Genomic DNA, 15,927 nt, shown 5'->3' on the forward strand with positions numbered 1-15,927 from the left:
AGATGTTTGCCTAATTTGATTCTAAAATTCCATATTCTTCTATAATATAACCCCTGTTGTTTGAAGAATACAAGTGTCTCCTTTATTTTTTCCGATAGCTAAATATACAGTAAAAGGACTATTCCCTAACCTCCGTGTTCTGTTCCCTCAGATATGACGACCCCCGTTACTGACTCTGTAGGCTGTGCTCACACCACTGTGAGTTTGGATCCATCCCTGCTGACACTCACCTCAGCTCACACACACCTGGTTCTCCACACACAGTCCCTCCCAGGGCTGTCCTGGCCTTGGGACTGAGAGCGGGTGGAGAGTTTCAGCTACTCTGCCCCATGACATTTGCTGCTGAAACTTAGCATCTGACCCGGATGTGCCTGGCAGGGATGACTCCAAGGTGAGCCTCACACTAAGACCTGGACAGATGCCCATGTCAGACTAGGCTGGATTGAGTCTGTTTCACACACACACACACACACACACACACACACACACACACACACACGACGTGACTCAGTGCTCAGTGCTGTGACCGGGCACTGCATCAGTGGGCAGAGACATCCCAGATGGTCGAGAGGACCACAGAGCTTCCAGTTTGCACCTAGTGAAAGGTCTTCTCCCTGCTGAGGGGACACTAGGGTACCTGTCATGCCCACACAGGGGCAGGAGCCTTTATTCTGGGAACCCCTGGATACAGAGAGGCCCCCAGCTTTGGCCTCCTTTCTCTGTTGTGGTTCCTTCTCCATTTTGGAAACTTTCGTTTTTGATTTTGGTTTTGGTTTCCTCTGAAATGGCATTGGCTCTTGAGCGGGCACAGCTGTAGCCCACCTTAGACTGTGGGGTCCATCACCTGACTTCTCATGTCTCATCCCAACATCTTCATCGGATGTGAAATGACCAAGGATGGACCCGGCAAACCCACACAGGACTGCGGACCCCAAACCTCCTCTGAGGATGGAGGTTCATGACCTGATGCCAACAATGAAACTGTAGCTCAGGAACTGATGGAACGTGAGTGCTCAGGTCACACAGGCCATGGACCACGGAGGAATATTTCAATGGAAATCAGCTTTCTCCCCCAAATGAAAGAAGTAACCCACTCATTGTGCCATAAATGAAGACGGGGCCACAGCATGAAGGGACAGCTCTTCTGAGGGACAAGGGCCCCTGAGGGGCAGGATTACTCTGAGGTTGGTTCTCACGGAAGTGGGGTGGATCATTTTGCTACAAAAAAGGAGAAGTTGGATTGGGGCTGTTATAGGAAGGAGCCACACTCTGGGGCCAGGGGGAGGGGTGCATGTCCTTCCCCTCCTTCCCTGCATGTGCCCTTTGTGCTCATGGTCACGGTGACACTGGACCTGCCTGCACAGCGAGAGAAAGACGTGTCTCTGTGGTCTGAGCTCTGCAGGCACAGGGACCATGTCTTCCTGAGGCACCTGCAGGGCCCGGGTGACCACTGTCCACGGGGAGGACGCACAGGCAGATGCTGATGGATGGCTGAGGAGCAGGAGGCCCCGTGGGGTAGACTCTGACCTGGAAGGACGTGCCCTGGGGCACCTCACCTGCAAGGGGCATCTCAGGAGGCTTGGGATGTTTCTGGCTCCATCATGGGAATGAGGGCCGGGCTCCTGGGGAGACCATGTTCCCCTTCCTGAGAGGCTGCTGACGTGACACCCCGTGACAGGGAGGGCCAGCCTCCCAGTGACCACACCCAGTGCATCGGTCTACCCTGAGGACACTGGGTCCTCTTCCTTCTGGACAGTGGGGTTCACTGAGGAGAGACAGCATGGTCCCCACCCTCACGGCCCTGCTCTGCCTGGGTGAGACGTGAGGTGGGGGAGGGAGAGCCCTGCTCTACCAGGACCCAGGACTCGGGGGCTCACGGGGAGAAGGGTCCGCTCAGGATTCAGGGCACGTCTCTCACAGCGCCTCTCTTCCAGGGCTGAGCGTGGGCCTGCGGACCCCAGTGCAGGCAGGTGAGTCTCCCTCGGTGTCCCAGGTCCCTGTCCTCACTGGGGACAAAGGGCCACCCCCTGGGACGTTGGGGGTGGAGAACAGCAGGTCTGGGATGACGGATGAAGTACGTCTGAGATGCTTGGGGCTGACAGCTGGGCACTGGGGTTGGGAAATGACTTCTGACCCAGCCACTTATTCCTTCCAGGGACCCTCCCCAAACCCACCCTCTGGGCTGAGCCAGGGCCTGTGATCCCCTGGGGGAGTGCTGTGACCATCTGGTGTCAGGGGACCCTGGAGGCTGAAGAGTACCTTCTAAATAAAGAGGGAAGACCAGTTCCCTGGGACAGACAGAAGCCACTGGAGCCCAGGGACAAGGCCAAGTTCTCCATCACACAGATGACAGATTACACTGCAGGGCTCTATCGCTGTTACTACCTCAGCCCCGCTGGCCGGTCAGAGCACAGTGACCCCCTGGAGCTGGTGGTGACAGGTGAGAGGACACTCAGGGGTCCCAGCCTCAGGCTCTGCCCTCAGGAAGGGGGTGCTCTCAGGGTGTCTCCCCCTCACAGGCCAGCCCTGGGGGACATGAGGGAGGTGTGATCCCCATTTAACTCGCTGCCTCCTTCTCCCCTAGGATCCTACAGCAGCAAACCCAGCCTCTCAGCCCTGCCCAGCCCTGTCGTGACCTCAGGGGGGAACGTGACCCTCCAGTGTGGCTCACGGCAGGGATTTGGCAGGTTCATTCTGACTGAGGAAGGAGAGGACAGGCTCCCCTGGACCCGGGACTCACAGCAACTCCCCAGTGGGATCTTCCAGGCCCTGTTCCCCGTGGGCCCCGCGACCCCCGGCCGCAGGTGGACGTTCAGATGCTACGGCTGTTACAGGTACACCCCCCAGGTGTGGTCACAGCCCAGTGACGCCCTGGAGCTCCTGGTCTCAGGTGAGGACCACTCATCCTGACCCCTGAGTGACTTAGTGGGGAGGCAGGTCTCAGGGGCAGCCCTGGTGGCCGGTCAGGGGAGGAGATGCCAGGGTTCTGGACCCAGAGGCCCTGGGAGTGAGAAGCAGTGAGAGCAGGAGGCTCAGGGAGGGCGACGGGTCCTCACGGGGCTGCTCAGGCCCCTCCTCCCCGTTCAGAAATCAGCTCAACGGTCACGTGCAAGGAAGACCTTCACTCCTGACCCTGCCCAGAGCAGACCTGCCTCCTTGCACCTGATACAGTCTCCTTCCCTCAGACTGTGTGTGTGTGTGTGTGTGTGCATGTGTGTGTGTGAATCTGAACAGCATATTACATCCGGTGTGGATTCACACGTTTGCTATTTATCTGCTCAGCCACAGAAAACCAGAAATGCTGTCATAATGACGTACTGACTCAGCACTGGTGTTTGTAAATAATATGCATAGATCTCTGTGTGCTTTAATGTCTAAATGTGTATATGTGTGTGTATATGTGCACACATGTAAATTACATACAAGCATAATAAACTCGCACACATATCCTATGGTAGGCAGTCCTATGTGAAGAATTATTACTGATGGATTAAATAGGTGATGAAACACCAGGGGAATGGGATGAACTTGGTTAAAAAGGGGGTCAGGCCCAGACCCTCAACCCAATAGGCTCCTGACATCGGACCCCAAGATCACCATCCCCTCATCCCAGTACCTGTGTCCTCAGCTGTAGAATAAGTGGATACTCTCCTCCCAAAGCAATTAAGCAACGTGGTCCTTGGTCCCAGAGTGAAACCGGAGCAGAGCAAAGCTCGATTGAATTGGAGAGAAAACTGTTGTGAACTTGGGAATCCAGCAAAATAGGTTCCACCGGGATGGAGAAATGGGGATCTGCATTCATGTGAGCGATGAGGAGTCCAGATGGGACCTTCCTCAGCAGAGAGAGGTGTCACTAAGGTCGATACAGAGCCTATGTTGTGAGAAGTGGGTATTAGACCTGAGAACGCAGGGACGGGCTGGGGTCAGGTCCCATCTTTTTGTGGTTCTCAGGAGCAGCCGGCACCATCAGCCCATCACAAAACAAGACAGACCCCCAGAACGGTGAGTCAGAGAAAGTCTGGGTTGAGGAGCTTGGGACAGAGTGTCATGTCCTGTCAGAGAGAGGCACGTGCCCTGGGTGGACATTCAGGATTCTGGGGTGACTTTTTTCTGCCCTGACCTCTGCAAACTGTTTACCCACAATCCCTAGCCTCCCACCCCCAGGACTACACGGTGGAGAATCTCATCCGCATGGGCGTGGCTGGTCTGGTTCTGCTCGTCCTCGGGGTGCTGCTGCTTCAGGCTCGAGACAGTGAGAGGAAGGCCCACACTGCAGCCAGGACGTGAACACAGAGGGGACGGGCACCGTGCAGAGGGCGGGAGCGTGGAGCCCATCTAATGGCCAGGACGTGGTGAAGGACACTCTCGGCCGCAGCTGGGGCAACTGTCTGCGAATTTGTCTGGGAGAGGAAGCACGGTTTGGGTGCAGGGAGTGTCTGAGGGCCCCTGTGCAGGACTCTGCCACAGTAAATGTGTGTTTTCTCTCTCTTTGTCTTCAATGACCCCCCTTCTTTCCTCACATGAGGGTTCGTCCCCTGTGGCTGATTTGAGTCCCCACATTCAAAGCTCCTGTCCTTTACTGTTATGTAATAAAGTGCTCCTCATTTCTAATCACTACTTTACCAGATAATTATATTTGTAAGTATATTTTATTGATTATGTTGTTACAGTCGTCCCATTTTTTTCCCTTTGCTCTCCTCCACCCTCACAACTTTTTAAAAGGCGTGACTCCACTTTCCGCCAGCCTGCCACTGCCGCCATTGCTGCTGCAACCACACCGCATCCTCTCCACCCTGGCTCCACCCCTCCTACCTCTCTGGATGAGTATTTCTTCTTTATATCTTTTTTTGTTGAACTTCTATGTAGCTTGATTTTCTGGAACTTCTGGTTGTCTCTAGTTTTGAGGTAGTTGTGTTCCTTCTTAGTTGTGGAGGGAGACACACAGATTTATCTAGGCCTCCATCTTGGCCAGAAGTCTCCTTTAGCAGATAATTATTGTTGCATCTTCTTCTCTTCAGTTCATGGAAGTTAACCTGGTTTCAAGAAATGATTAAATTAACTAAACCAGGTACAAGCCTGGGAACTATAAATCCAATGCCTACCACCCTCTCCCTTTCCCCTCGTCCTCCCTGCCTTCATCAGCTGCCTCATGTGCCATCTCCCCAGAACTGTTCTCACCTGGCATCGACACGTGGGTGTTTGAACGAACCACCTGGTGTGTGCTGCCCTGAAGAAACATGCCATAGGGTGCTCCAACTTGTGACATTTGCCAATTTCTGCAATGTAAATTCCCTCTTTATGGCCAACCCATAATGTCAATGAGACTCCGCCGAATGCAGAGTTGGGAGACTACAGAATTATTGTCACCACTGAGTAAGCTGCCTGCCCCACACCTCTCCGTGCACCCTGTGTTGACCCGTATCTATAATCTTTTAGAGATAATGCTAATTCCTACCGCAGTGGGATGGTGCCATGTCAGCAAAACTGTGACAGCCTCACCCCAGAACATTCCTGCAAGAGGCAAAAGAAAACATATCAGATCTGGTGATAGATGGACTCAGAACTCACGTGCACTTGTGGGGGAGGTGAAAATCACTTCAGCCAATTGGGGGAGTACGTTGGAATTACGCAGTGAAAAAGAGGAAATGTATAGTTGTGACCACAGCGTCTACATGCTGGCGAAAATGTGTATGCAGGCGTGAGCTCCTCCCACAGCAACGTTGACCGGCGTGACTCATGTTATGAAGCAAGCACACATCACAAAACCCCATGACTGAAAAAGAAGGATGGGAGGTATGTGCTCACCAGGCGCTACCCAAGGGCAGTGCAAAAGCACAAATTAAATCACCAAGAACAATGCGTGTCAATCTTCAAACGTGGTGGCGGGTCCATAAGAAAAGATTCTCAAAAGAAGGCACGCAGGGTCATTCCATTCCACAACATTCAAAAAGGGACATCATTCATCCAGCAGGTCAGCATACCAGGAGAAACACTATCAATAAAAAGATGGAATGGCACCAGCTGGTGTCCCTCAGTGGATTGAGCACTGGCCTGTGAACCAAAAGGTTGCCAGTTTGATACCCAATCAGGGCACATGCCTGGGTTACAGACCACGTCCCCAGTTGGGGGCGTGCAACAGATAGCCACGTATTAATGTTTCTTTCCCTCTTTTCCTCTACTCTAAATATAAGTAAATACAATCTTTAAAAAAAAAAAAAAAGAAGAAGAAATAGAGCCCTGTGCAATCTGTTTAGGGGTTAAATATAGTGCAGTGTTGGAAGGTTTGCACAATGATTTTCGTGACTTCCATTTGGTGACTTCTTTTTTATTTTTTCCCCTCTGGGAAGACATCCAGTTGCAAAACATTTGACATTCTTGCCTGTAAATTAATCATCTTTGATGATGTCACAGACCTAGTTTAACTTTCAAATGAAAACAAACTTTAAATAAAAATAAACTTTAAAGACAGTTAACTGCACTAGTTTATAGTCTACCACTGAGCATTGTGATTTTCTTTGAATCACGATTTTTCTCCTTAAGATTGCCCTCCTTGTCATTAAAGGGACTGCATTAAGTTCATTTTTAATTTATCCTGTTTGTTTGCATAAACACAACAGGAGCAGCAGATGATCACATATGATATTTAGTTCTGCTTTGCTGAAACTTACACAAGGAACCTTTAGGGAGACCTTCAGTCTGCCCTCAGGGCACAGAAACTGAGCCACATACCTGCCATTCAGCCTTGCTTGTAAACACCTGTCTTTTCCAAGTCCTTCACGTTTTCCATTGTGCCTTAAGGTTTCTTCTAGCCATCTTTCAGGAAAGCAACTTTCATTCCTTCCCTGGAAAGATTACCATGGACCGCACAACCAACCAAGGCACCAGGCCTTTTCTTCTCATGGGCTTTTATTACCTTCAAAAGTCAATCCCAGTTCCTCAGGGCTTTTTGGTAACAACCAGAGCCCAGGCATGTCTCCTTTAGGCATGACATTCCAGTCAGAGTCATGGTCGACAAAACCTCTATTAGCAACCTTTCTTATTAGTTTTATGCAAAGAACCTTATGTCATTACTTACTTCAGAATGCCAAATTTTGGAGGGATCAGGTAGGGAAAAAATATACACTGTGAAGGAAAATACTTGTCCTTCTAATATTCACTGAACTGGCATTCCCATACTTTACATTTTCTTTTGTTCACTTTCCTATGTGTGAAGTTTTTTTGGAGGGGGGGGTTGCTAGCTATTTATTTGTTTATTTTGCTTTCATTTTTTTTCTACTAAACATTTTTGTTTGTTTTCCCATTACAGTTGTCTCACTTTTTTCCCCATTGCTTCCCCACACCCAGCGCACTCCTTCTCCCACAGTCAATCCCCACCCCATTGTCCATGTTCATGGGTCATTCATACACATTCTTTGACTAGACCCTTCCCCTTCTAACCCCAGTCTCTCCCTCCCCCAACCCCCCTTGTTACTGTTAATTTATTCCTTGTTTACATACCTCTGGTTCAATTTTGCTCATTTGTTTTTGTTGTTCCTCAGTTTTCTGCATTAGGTGATATCATATGGTATTTTTCTTTTGTTGCCTGGTTTATTTCATTAAGCATAATTCTCTCTAGTTCCGTCCATGCTGTTGCAGATAGTAGGAGTTCCTTCTTTCTTTCTGCTACATAGTACTCCATTGCATAAAAGGACCACAGTTTTTTGATCCACTCATGTACAGACGGGCACTTAGGTTGTTTCCATCACTAGGCTATTGTAAATAGTACTGCTGGGAACATAGGGATGCATAAGTTCTTTTGTTAATATTGATAGGTACTTATTCATTGTCATTTTTCCCCTTTGTACTTGTGTTCCTCTCTGTCTCTCTTTGTTTCTTCATCTTCTTAAAGCAGACCCTTTAGCATCTCTTGCAATGTTGCCTTCGTGGAGACCTATTCTTTTAGCCTTCTTTTGTCTGGGAAACTCTTTATTTCACCTTCCATTTTGAATGAGAGCCTTGCTGGGTGGAGTATTCTAGGTTGTAGGCCTTTGTTTTTCATTGCTTGAAATATATTTTGCCATTCTCTTCTGGCTTGTAGTGTTTCTGTTGAGAAATCTAATGGTAGCCTTATTGGAGCTCCCTTGTATGCTATTAGCTGTTTCTCTCTTGCTGCTTTTATTATTCTCTCTTCGTCTTTCAATGTTGTCATTTTACTTAGGATGTGTCTTGGAGTTGACCTTCATTGGGATCCTCTGTGCTTCCTGGACTTGCATGATTTTTCCTCTCGTCAAGTTAGGGAAGTTTTCTGTCATTACTTTTTCAAACAGGTTTTCTATCCCTTGCTCCTCTTCTTCTCCTACTGATTTCTATGATACAGATATTATTATGTTTTATGCTGTCCTGCAGCTCTCTTAAAAACTCTCCATTCTTTTTCAGTCTATTTTCGTTTTGTTGCACTGTCTGCGAATTTTTGTCTACGTTGTCCTCCAGCTCGCTGATCTGATCTCCTGCTTCCTCTAGCCTGCTTTTAATTCCTTCTACTTTGTTCTTCAGTTCAGAAATTGTATTCTTCATTTGTTCCTGGCTCTTATTGAAAGCTTCTATTCCTTCTTCATGCTGGTGTTATGCTCTGTAAATTCCTTGTAGTTTCCCTGGAGTTCTTTGTAGTTTTTTTTTTAGCTCGCTGACCTCATTGATCTTCCCCATAATACCTGTTTTGAATTCCATGTCTGATAGTTTGCTTTCCTCTATTTTATTTAGCACTCTTTCTGGGGATTCTTCCTTTCCTTTTGATGGGGGGGTTGTTTCTCTGTCTCCCCATTTTTGTGACTCTTATTGTTTGTTGCTGCTTCTTAGATTGATCTGCACTTCTTGGATCTGCCCCTGGTGGCGTCAGATCGTGTACGAGTCTGGCCCTAGGCAGCCTGTTGGAGACTTCCAGGGATCTACTGCCTTTGTCTGCCTCCTTTACTTGTTAATCTATTCAATCTGTGATTTGCCATCAGGTTTAAGGGCCGAGGGCCGTCGACGGCAGCCGTCCGTCTCGAGAGACGATGGTGTAGCTTCTTAAGAGTCTATCTGCACCGCCGAGAATGGTTGTGCAGTCCGACTCGGGAGTGACACGGTATCTGTCTCTTCCCGTGTTGAATCGACATCTTGCGATGACGCTGGAGTGTCCTCTCCAGTGAAGCTGAAGCTACAGAGTCTGGGCAGGGTGATATGGAGGGTCTGCTGTTGCCCATGCAGCAGACCCCCCCTCTCTTCGCAGCTGAAGGATCCAAGGGAAAGACGGAGTCAATACAGCTTGGCTTCAGGTGCGCCGCAGGAGTTGCCGGTGTTGACTACAACGTCAAACTGCCTTAGGGACTCCGGCTCCGGATTTTCTGTCGGGGTTTACTCCCTTAGCCTTTCCCCTGAAGAGGTATGCCGCAAGGCAGCGGAGGTTTTTTGGAGTCAGAGTTTTCCTTCTCTGATGTGCCCTGACTGGAAGATCGAACCAGCGAAACTTAGCTCGCAGGCCGACGCTCAATCCACTGAGCCAAACCAGCCAGGGTGAGGACCGAGGGTGTGGCAACTTAATTCCTGTAGGCAGGGCCTTTGCTTCCCCTCAGGCTGACGCCACTCAGAGGGGAATGATCTGCCTGCAGTGTGGGAATGAGTCAGCACTGGGATCTGGTCCTCTCTGCCTTCCCACTGTTTGAGCCCAGGGTAAGTGGGGGCCAAAACATTTTTGTATGTGATCCGCTTAAGAACTCTTTTTCTCCAGCTCTTTCCAGCTAGCAAGAAATCCTGTGGTTTTTTGCTTTTCACAGCTGGATACTATTTTACTTTCCACTCTCTTGCTGTAGGTTGGGAAGCCCAGCTGGGGGTTTAGACCCTGCCCTTCTCAGGGGCAACTCCCAGCTGCTGAGCTGTTTCTCAGCCCCTTCAGCTGCCACCGTGGGAGCCCATTCAGTGCTTTCTCGTCTCCGCACTCCCTACTGGTCACGTTGTGACATAGCGGCATTTTCTGTCTCCCCGTGGTTATGAGTTCTCTCCAGCTATTGTTCAGTTGGTTATTCCAGATGACTTCTCCACGATTAAGTTGTAAATCCAGACTGGTCCTGGGAGGAGGTTAGTGTAGCTTTCACTTACTCCTCCGCCATCTTGGATCTCCCTATTTTTCCCAGATATTTAAACACGCTTACGTTAAAATGAGTTCCATATACTCCTAGTGTTTTCTCAGAAATCTGAGTCCCATTAATGGCTCTGTAGACAGCCATTCACACCACCAGGTGTCGTTTGGAGGGTTTCTTCTTGATGTCCATTCCTATTGGACATGAACCTCCCACATGCCCAGTTGTCCACAGAGAGTTTGATGTCCTGATATTCAGACCTGAAAGGGCTAACGTGCCCCACCCCGTGGTGCGCGCCCCCCAAACTTAGCATCTGACCATGTTGTGCCTGGAAAAGATGGTTCCAGCCCTGGCTGGCATAGCTCAGTGGATTGAGTGCTGTTCTGTGAATCAAAGGGTCGCACGTTTGATTCCCAGTCAGGACACATGCCTGGGTTTCAGGCTGGGTCCCCAGTTGGGGGCATGTGAGAGGCAACCACACATTTATATTTCTCTCCTTTTCCTTTTCCCTCCCTTCCCCTCTCTCTGAAAATTAATAAATAAAATATTTTTTAAAAAACGGAAAGAAAAGATGGCTCCAATGTGAGCCTCACACAATCCTGCCCAGACACCCATGTCAGATGACACTGAATTGACTCAGCTTCACACACACAGGGGACATGGCTCAGTGCTGACCATGGCCCATCAGTGGGCAGAGATATCCCAGCGTCAACCCCCAAAGCTGGGGAGGGGAAAACACTTCTTCCAACTGCCTTCTTGCCCCAAGTCCCATCCCTGCGTGGGAGTACCCGGCAGACTTTTTTCTGACCACAGAGTGGAGTCTCCCATTGGATGACCCCTAGCTCATGCCAGGCATTGGCGGCCACTCAGCTTTGGCCTGTTTTATTTGTGGTAGGTGCCTGTGATACTGGGAACTTTTACTTCTCCTTTTCTGCATTGAGCCTGGTGTGTATTTCAGAAATTAGGAGCACTTGGGGGCTCTTGAGGGGACCTGTCCATCGTCCACCCTGACTGTAGAGTGAGGTACCGTGATCCTCTCATTTCTCAGCCCACACATCTTCATCGGATCAGGAAATCAGCAAGGACAGGTCCCTCCATGTCCCAGGCACAGCTACCCACAGCTGCTCTGAGGAGTGGGGGTTCATGACAACACGTTGCAGGTGGGGAAACTGAGGCCCAGAAACCAAGTATTACTGCTCAATAACACAAGGTCAGTGGACGGTGGAGGAGCATTTAACTAAGAATGAGCTTTGTCACCAACATGAGAGCATTAACCCACTCATTGTCCTCAAGGGGTGAAGACAGAGGGCAGAATGCAGGGTGTGGGGACAGCTCTGCCCAGGGAAGAGGCTCGGAGGAGCAGGAGTGAGTCAGGCTGGTTCCCTGGAAGGAGTGGGTGGACGCTGTTGCCAAGAAAAAGGAGAAGTTCATGAGGTGCTGGGGTAGAAGAGAAGCCACACTCTGGGGCCAGGGAAGGGGCGCGTTTCCTTCCCCTCCTTCCCTGCACATGCCCTTGGTGCTCACGGTCACGGTGACACTGGACCTGCCTGCACAGCGAGAGGGGGACGTGTCTCTGTGGTCTGAGCTCTGCAGGCACAGGGACCACGCCTTCCTGAAGCATCTGCAGGGCCCTGGTGACCACTGTCCATGGGAAAAACCCACAAGCAGGTACTTATGGACAGCTGGGGGGGGGCACATGGGGGAGGCTCTGACCTTGAAGGACATGCCCCGGGTCACCTCACTTGCAAGGGGCGTCTCAGGAGGCTTGGGGTTTGTTTCAGGCTCCATCATGAGAATCCGGGCCGGGCTCCTGGGGAGACCCTGTTCCCCTTCCTGAGAGGCTGCTGACGTCACACCCCCATGACAGGGAGGGCCGGCCTCCCAGTGGCCACACCCTGTGGGTCTGTCTACCCTGAGGACACCGGGGCCTCTTCCTTCTGCACAGCAGTGTCCAAAGAGGAGAGACAGCATGGCCCCCACCCTCACGGCCCTGCTCTGCCTGGGTGAGACATGGGGGGGGAGAGGGAGCCCTGCTCTGCCAGGACCCAGGACTCGGGGCTCACGAGGAGGAGGGTCCTGCTCTGGATTCAGGGCACGTCTCTCACAGCGCCTCTCTTCCAGGGGTGATCGTGGGCCTGCGGACCCCAGTGCAGGCAGGTGAGTCTTCCCAGGTTTCCCAGGTGCTGTCCTCACCGGGGACAAGGGGCCAACCCCTGAGCGGTTGGGGGTGGAGAAGAGCAGGTCTAGGATGACGGATGAAGGACGTCTCAGCTGCTCAGGGCCGACAGATGGGCACTGGGGTTGGGAAATAAACTGTGACCCAGCCCCTTATTCCTTCCAGGGACCCTCCCCAAACCCACCCTCTGGGCTGAGCCAGGGCCTGTGATACCCTCGGGGAGCCCCGTGACCATCTGGTGTCAGGGGACCCTGGAGGCTGAGGAGTACCGTGTGGACAAAGAGGGAAGCTCAGTGCCCTGGGACAGACAGAAGCCACTGGAGCACAGGGAGAGGGTCAAGTTCTCGATCACATACATGACATGGGACACTGCAGGGATCTATCGCTGTCACTACCTCAGCCCCGCTGGCCGGTCAGAGCGCAGTGACCCCCTGCAGCTGGTGGTGACAGGTGAGAGGACACTCAGGGGTCCCAGCCTCAGGCTCTGCCCTCAAGAAGGGGGTGCTCTCAGGGTGTCTCTCCATCACAGCCCAGCCCTAGGGGACATGAGGGAGGTGTGAGCCCCATTTAACTCGCTGCGTCCTTCTCTCCTAGGATCCTACAGCAAACCCAGCCTCTCAGCCCTGCCCAGCCCTGTCGTGACCCCAGGAGGGAACGTGACCCTCCAGTGTGGCTCACGGCAGGGATTTGACAGGTTCATTCTGACTGAGGAAGGAGAGGACAGGCTCCCCTGGACCCTGGACTCACAGCGACACCCCAGTGGGCACTTCCAGGCCCTGTTCCCTGTGGGCCCCGTGACCCCAGGCCGCAGGTGGACGTTCAGATGCTACGGCTGTTACAGGTACACCCCCCAGGTGTGGTCACTGCCCAGTGACACCCTGGAGCTCCTGGTCTCAGGTGAGGACCCCGGACCCCATCCTTCCTGAGCCGTCAGCTTGGGGTGGTATCCCCAGGAGACATCTGAGGTTGGAGGGGACTGAGGGGTCTAAGTGATGGTCGCCCAGCACAGAAGTGCCCCTCAGAGACCCTCCCTGTCCTGCCTCCCCTTCCCCTCCCCGGGTTCAGAGGTGACAGAAGGGCAGGGAAGTGTCTGGGGGCCAAACAGCAGACGTAGAAAAAGTGTCTGATGACAACTCCAGGGTTAGTCCCCGACCCTCAGCTGCTTCTGTCCTCCTTCCCAGGACCCTCTGAGGGTCCCTGCCCCCCACCCACAGGGCCCATCCTCACAGCTGGTGCGTCACTGAGACCTCTCCTCAGAGGGAGCACAGAGCAGCCCTGGGAGCTCTGAGGGTCCATCAAGGGTATTGTGTCCCCCAGACACTCAAGGATGGGCTGGGTCCAAGCAGCAGGGAGTCAGTTAGAGTTACCGGGAGCCATAGGCCCTCAGGGCTCTGAGGCAGCAGGTGATAGTGGGGGGTCATGGCAGAGGGACATGTGGGGCCCAGGCAGGGAGAGGAGCCAGGCTCAGGAGGGGAGAAGGCAAACCCACCTCTCACCCCCATCCTGAATTTCCAGGCGGCTCTGAGGACGGAGGACCCCCCACCAGAGATTCAGGTCAGCAGAGCAGTAAGTGGGGGTCTCTGTGGGGGGCTGGTGGGCCCTGGTTCTGGTCCCAGCTCTTCAGCTCCCACGGTGGAGATAGGGGTCCCTTCTCTGCTCTGAGGGTTGGGTTCATGTCTGTTCATCCTGCTTCCCTCCTGCTCACGGACTGCAGTGGCATTAGCTGACATCAGGGACCTCACAAGGTCAGGAAGGCACTGCCCAAGCCCAGCCTGCCCCCCTCTCTCTAGAATGAATCCCTGACAGCCCCTCCCTCTCAGTGCAGCCAGGCCCAGCGGTGGCTCAGGAAAGAACACGGCCCTGCTGTGTCAGTCACGGAGCCTGGGAGTCGCTTTCTGTCCATGAAATATCAGCCCGTTCCCCACCCCCATGTTAGATAAACTACTGAACTGGGTAGACGTAGGCCCAATTCTTCATGAGCTCTGTGACCTCAGCCCACGGGGGCACCTACAGGTGCTACAGCTCACTCAGCACTTCCCCCTACATCCTGTCAAAGCCCAGTGCCCCCTGGAGCTCCTGTTGTCAGGTGAGGAGACCCTAACTCTGTCCTTCCTAAGCTCACACTGCGCAGGGCTCTGTCTCTCCAGGGTCTGAAGCAGTAATAATTGGGGAGTTTTGGGGACTCCACTAAGGAGGATATTCAGGAACCCCAACAGCAATCTCTCCCCCATGGACCCTGGGATGTCAGCTGCTGAGTTATTGGGGTCTCGGAGCTGCAGGGAAGGAAGTGGAGGGGGTCTGCCTCACACACAGGACACAACCATTTCTATATGGTGACCATCTTCCTTACCACCCTTGGGCTCTGTGGGACATTAGCTGCTCCAAAGTGAATCCAGGCACGTTCATACACCAGAGGCTGAGATCACCCAAGGAGGGGACAGGGAACCTGGCAGAGATGGGACGGAGCTCATGGAAGTACCATGGAAAGGTTGTAATTTCAGAGGTGGGGCATTGGAGAGCACAGACCCCAGGAGGAAGGCCTGTGGTCGCCCCAAGTCCTCACTCACCCCCTCATTCATGATTCTCAGGTGCAGCTGGCACCATCAGCCCACCACAGAACAGCCCAGGTGCCAGGAGTGGGGATCAGGGGAAATCCTCAGTGACGGGGCTGGGGCAGAGGGTCAGGTCCTGTCAGAGGGACGCAGGTGCCCTGGGAGGACAACCATGATTCGGGGGTGACTTCTATCTTTCTTATTTCTGTGACCTCTTTACCCACAATCTCTAGCCTCCCACGCCCAGGACTACACGGTGGAGAACCTCATCCGCATGGGCGTGGCTGGTCTGGTCCTGGTGGCCCTCGGGGTGCTGCTGTTTCAGGCTCGAGACAGCGAGAGGAGGGCCCACGCTGCAGCCAGGATGTGAGCACGGAGGGGACGGGCACCGTTCAGAATGGGGGAGCGTGGAGCCCATCTGATGACCCAGGACGTGGTGGAGGACAGTCTGGGCCGCAGCTGGGGCAACTGTCTGCGAATCTGTCTGGGAGAGGAAACACGGTTTGGGTGCATGGGGTGCCTGTGCACCCCTGTACAGGACTCTGCCACAGTAAATGTGTGTTTTCTCTCCCTTGGTCTTTGCTGACTTTCTTTGTTGACTCTGTAATGACCCCCCTTCTTTCCTCACCCCTGTGACATCAGGGTCCACCCGCATGGCTGTCTGGGTCCACACATCTAAAACCTCATGCCCTCTTCCACTTGTAGATGATAAAGTGTCCTTAATTTCTAACCACCACACGACCCGATGCATGTCATGGGGTCTTCATCTCCTCAGATCACAGGAGTCGCCTGTGAGCCACAAGTAAATAAACTGGCAAAAGTATAGACGACCCTGAGAGATGAATGCAAACCACTACCTCCTGCCCTCTCTGGGCCCCCCGTGCTCCCCGTCTTCTTCAGATGCACGTGTGCTTTCCCCAGAACTGTCCTTCCTTGGTGTTTGAAGGGACAGCCTAGTGGGGGTGTCACGTTAAAACGTTACCATGTTTAAGAATGATAGGATTTGTGGAATATTCCAAAGTCTGAATATAAATAAAATGGAATTTTACTCAACCATGAGAAAGAAGAACAAGTAGAAACAGAGGCAGGACACTTGGAGCAGACA

The 15,927-nt window shown here is 52.4% G+C and overlaps 2 protein-coding genes across 3 annotated transcripts in view; both read left to right on the plus strand.

The window, feature by feature from the left end:
* Positions 1 to 15,927, plus strand: part of LOC149995456 (leukocyte immunoglobulin-like receptor subfamily A member 6) — a 48,209-nt gene that overhangs the window by 5,524 nt on the left and 26,758 nt on the right. The window lies entirely within an intron of this gene.
* On the plus strand, positions 1,448 to 15,341 carry LOC149995457 (leukocyte immunoglobulin-like receptor subfamily A member 5). Of its 2 annotated transcripts, none has more exons than XM_090261165.1 (6): positions 1,448 to 1,814; positions 1,935 to 1,970; positions 2,156 to 2,440; positions 2,585 to 2,890; positions 3,952 to 4,002; positions 15,056 to 15,341. In XM_090261165.1, the coding sequence occupies exons 1-6, from the start codon at positions 1,781 to 1,783 to the stop codon at positions 15,190 to 15,192; spliced, it is 849 nt and encodes a 282-aa protein (XP_090117291.1). In that variant the 5' UTR covers positions 1,448 to 1,780; the 3' UTR covers positions 15,193 to 15,341. The 2 variants fall into 2 exon arrangements, with proteins under 2 accessions (XP_090117291.1, XP_090117290.1); XM_090261164.1 differs by lacking the exon at positions 15,056 to 15,341 and adding an exon at positions 4,151 to 4,621.

This window comes from Furipterus horrens, unplaced genomic scaffold (genome assembly GCF_987537825.1).
Source record: "Furipterus horrens unplaced genomic scaffold, mFurHor1.1.pri manual_scaffold_13, whole genome shotgun sequence".
Taxonomy (NCBI): domain Eukaryota; kingdom Metazoa; phylum Chordata; class Mammalia; order Chiroptera; family Furipteridae; genus Furipterus; species Furipterus horrens.

What these genes read in the sequence shown, in the direction of transcription:
- LOC149995457 (XM_090261165.1), top strand. Translation starts at nt 1,781, where the DNA reads ATGGTCCCCACCCTCACGGCCCTGCTCTGCCTGG. An exon ending in CCTGGAGCTGGTGGTGACAG is followed by an intron (nt 2,441 to 2,584) that starts GTGAGAGGACAC and finishes CTTCTCCCCTAG; the next exon opens with GATCCTACAGCAGCAAACCC. An exon ending in CAAGACAGACCCCCAGAACG is followed by an intron (nt 4,003 to 15,055) that starts GTGAGTCAGAGA and finishes CACAATCTCTAG; the next exon opens with CCTCCCACGCCCAGGACTAC.